Consider the following 2,986-nt stretch of genomic DNA (forward strand, 5'->3'; position numbering starts at 1 on the left):
ATTTAGTAATATTATGCTTATTCTAGCATGTTTCTTAGATCTAACATTTTCATATGATCATTCTAAGCATGAACACAATTTTTTTTACTAGAGCAAACGAAATTTACATATGTATCAAATATTTCACAACCATATTTCACAATTTCTTTTATGATGATTATTTTTTACATATGCTGAAAGTGATTTTATCTAAAATATAGGTCATCAATGGCTAATGATAGTTTAGATGACCTCATTTTCATTGATGCACCAGTGTTTGTAACTATTGCACTTGTCTTGGACATAATGGCTAACCGGGGACCACGACGGGCACTACCTCGTGAGCCTCATTCGACTAGGAATATTCATCGGAGTGCACACATGACTCGTATATTAGATGGCGGAGTTCATCACTGCGTAGAGTACTTACGCATGAACAAAGACACTTTTTTTAGACTATGCACCTTATTAAGAGAACGTGGTCATTTGAGTGACACCATCCATGTTGCGGTAGAGGAGCAAGTGGCATTATTTCTCCACATAGTTGGTCATCATGCAAAAAATCGGTCAATGAAAATTGATTTTATTAGATCTGGTGCAACAGTGAGCCGATATTTCAATGATGTCCTACAAGCCATTTGTGGTATTAGACATTTGTTTGTTAAACAACCAGGCACATCTATTCATCCAGATATAGAATGCAACCCAAATTACTATCCCTTTTTCAAGGTATTTCATTTTCAAACCTAATCTCATTTTTTCCCTAAAATCATCATGTAATAGTTGTAAGACAATATGATTGAAATACAAGTTTACAGGATTGTGTTGGATTCATTGATGGAACCCATATTGATGCAAGGGTTAGTGCAAATTTAGCTGGTAAATTTTGAGGACAAAAGGGCATCACACAAAATGTGCTTGCTGCATGTGATTTTGACTTAAAATTTACATATGTTCCCGCCGGTTGGGAAGGTTCGGCAAATGACTACCTCGTCCTAAAAGACGCATTATCAAGACCACCGCCTTATGGTTTGCATATTCCCCCAGGTTTAATGATATAGCAAAATTATGTACATAATGACATTATTATATAAAATTCTTTTGAAAAACAATTTGTTTAGAGTTTTGTCTATTTTTTGTTAGGAAAATACTACCTTGTTGATGCTGGGTACACAACAACACATGGATTCATAAGCCCTTACAGAAAAGTTAGATATCATCTGAAGGAGCATGCAGGCCGTAGACACAAAATGCAAAGGAGTTATTTAATTTTCGTCATTCCCAGCTCAGATCAAGAATAGAGAGAGCATTTGGGATTTTGAAGAATCGATTTAGGATGTTAGACACAAAGTCATTCTACCCATTCACAACGCAAGTGGATGTTGTCCTTGTTTGTTGTGTGTTGCACAATTTTATAAAAGAAGTAGACCCGGATGACATATTGCTACAAGCGGATGTCCCTGATGAGGAGGAAGTTGATATGCATGAAAGACCTATCACAAGGGGGGAACGACGGGATGCACAAGTGCAATGGAGGCAACTTCATGAGAAAATTATGGATGACATGTGGCATGACTACGTTAGAGGGGGGCACAATATAGAATGACATTAGTGCTATGTGCTTGCTATGAAAGTAGTTTTATATTATGAGTTTTGTAAAAAGATGATGTTTGTAATGACATTATTTCAAGGGATGACATTGTTCTTCTAATGGTAATTATTTTGTGTGTCTTCATTGCCATGTACATTTGGATGATTGACTTATGATACTACGTACATTGAGTTCATAATTTTATTAATATTTTATAAGTTGCTAGTATATGTGTTGATATTATTTCTATGTGTGGATTTCATCACATGTTTTTCCTTATTGATTAGCATGTTGAATGTCTATATTCATTATTATTGTAGGATGAACACTACTGAGGGTACACAAGGTGAAAAGCAGAAAGGAACACCAAACAAAAGATGGACAAAAGAAATGGATAATGTTTTGATACCATTACTTTCAGACATGGCAAGAAGTGGCCTGAAAGTTGATAAATCCTTCAAACGTCAGGCATTTGTAGATGCAGCGAATGTTGTGAATAGTAGGTTCCCTACTACCTCTATGGATGCTGATAATGTGGAGAATCACATGCGCACTTTGAAACAAAAATATCAAGACATTAAAAATTTTATGAACCTTAGCGGTGTTGGATGGAATGACACTGAAAAAAAGTTAGTGCTAGAAGATGAGACCTATCGAACATATGTGGAGGTATGTTTGTTTTATTTATTTATGTTTGACATAATTATTAACACAATTATTTACCCTATTATCTTTCATTTTGCACAGGGACAACCAAAAGCCAAGGAGTATTTAAACAAGCCTATACCATGTTTTGAAGAGCTACGTTTGGTTGCTGGGGATGACCACGCTACTGGTGATTACGCACGGACCATCTTCGACCAATTTGGTGGTGCGTCAGTTGAGGATGAGAGTGCACCTCCACCTAATGCAACATTGGAAGATGAACCTATCGATACAGGAAATCAGAGACACAGAGCACAAAGGTCTACTACGAGTCGGACTACTGCTATGGCTACCCGTGCAAGGAGGACCAATGGTGATAATGTTTCAGGAGAAGACATTGGAGAAAAGATAACACAGTTGGTGACATCAATAGATAAGAGTAGAAAGAAGACATGGAAAGAAAAACTCAGTGATGCGCTGTGCGACATGGATGGTTATAGTGATGATGACATGGAAATGGTATTTAACAAGTTAATTGACAACAAAAAAGAGGCCGAAAACTTCCACTTGAGGAAGCCATCTCTCCGAAAAAAATGGCTTGATAATTTCATTGCTTCCATAAGAAACTCTAGCCCTTAAGGAGGTCATCACACTAGGTATATATTTTTTTATTTCTAATCATACTACACAAATTACTTTCTTTAAAATTTATATACTTAATGAGTTATTTTATGGTCTTTGTCATGAATGCATAGGTTGTTCTTTGGAGGT

The 2,986-nt window shown here is 36.2% G+C and overlaps 1 protein-coding gene across 1 annotated transcript; it reads left to right on the plus strand.

Annotated features, from left to right (window-relative positions):
• Positions 1-207: 207 nt before the first annotated feature.
• LOC120271579 lies at positions 208-869 on the plus strand. Its single transcript, XM_039278258.1, has 2 exons — positions 208-708; positions 798-869. The coding sequence occupies exons 1-2, from the start codon at positions 208-210 to the stop codon at positions 867-869; spliced, it is 573 nt and encodes a 190-aa protein (XP_039134192.1).
• The last annotated feature ends 2,117 nt before the right edge of the window (positions 870-2,986 follow it).

Source organism: Dioscorea cayenensis, chromosome 11 (genome assembly GCF_009730915.1).
Source record: "Dioscorea cayenensis subsp. rotundata cultivar TDr96_F1 chromosome 11, TDr96_F1_v2_PseudoChromosome.rev07_lg8_w22 25.fasta, whole genome shotgun sequence".
NCBI classification, from domain to species: Eukaryota; Viridiplantae; Streptophyta; class Magnoliopsida; order Dioscoreales; family Dioscoreaceae; genus Dioscorea; species Dioscorea cayenensis.

What these genes read in the sequence shown, in the direction of transcription:
- LOC120271579 (XM_039278258.1), top strand. Translation starts at nt 208, where the DNA reads ATGGCTAATGATAGTTTAGATGACCTCATTTTCATTGATGCACCAGTG. An exon ending in ATTACTATCCCTTTTTCAAG is followed by an intron (nt 709 to 797) that starts GTATTTCATTTT and finishes ACAAGTTTACAG; the next exon opens with GATTGTGTTGGATTCATTGA.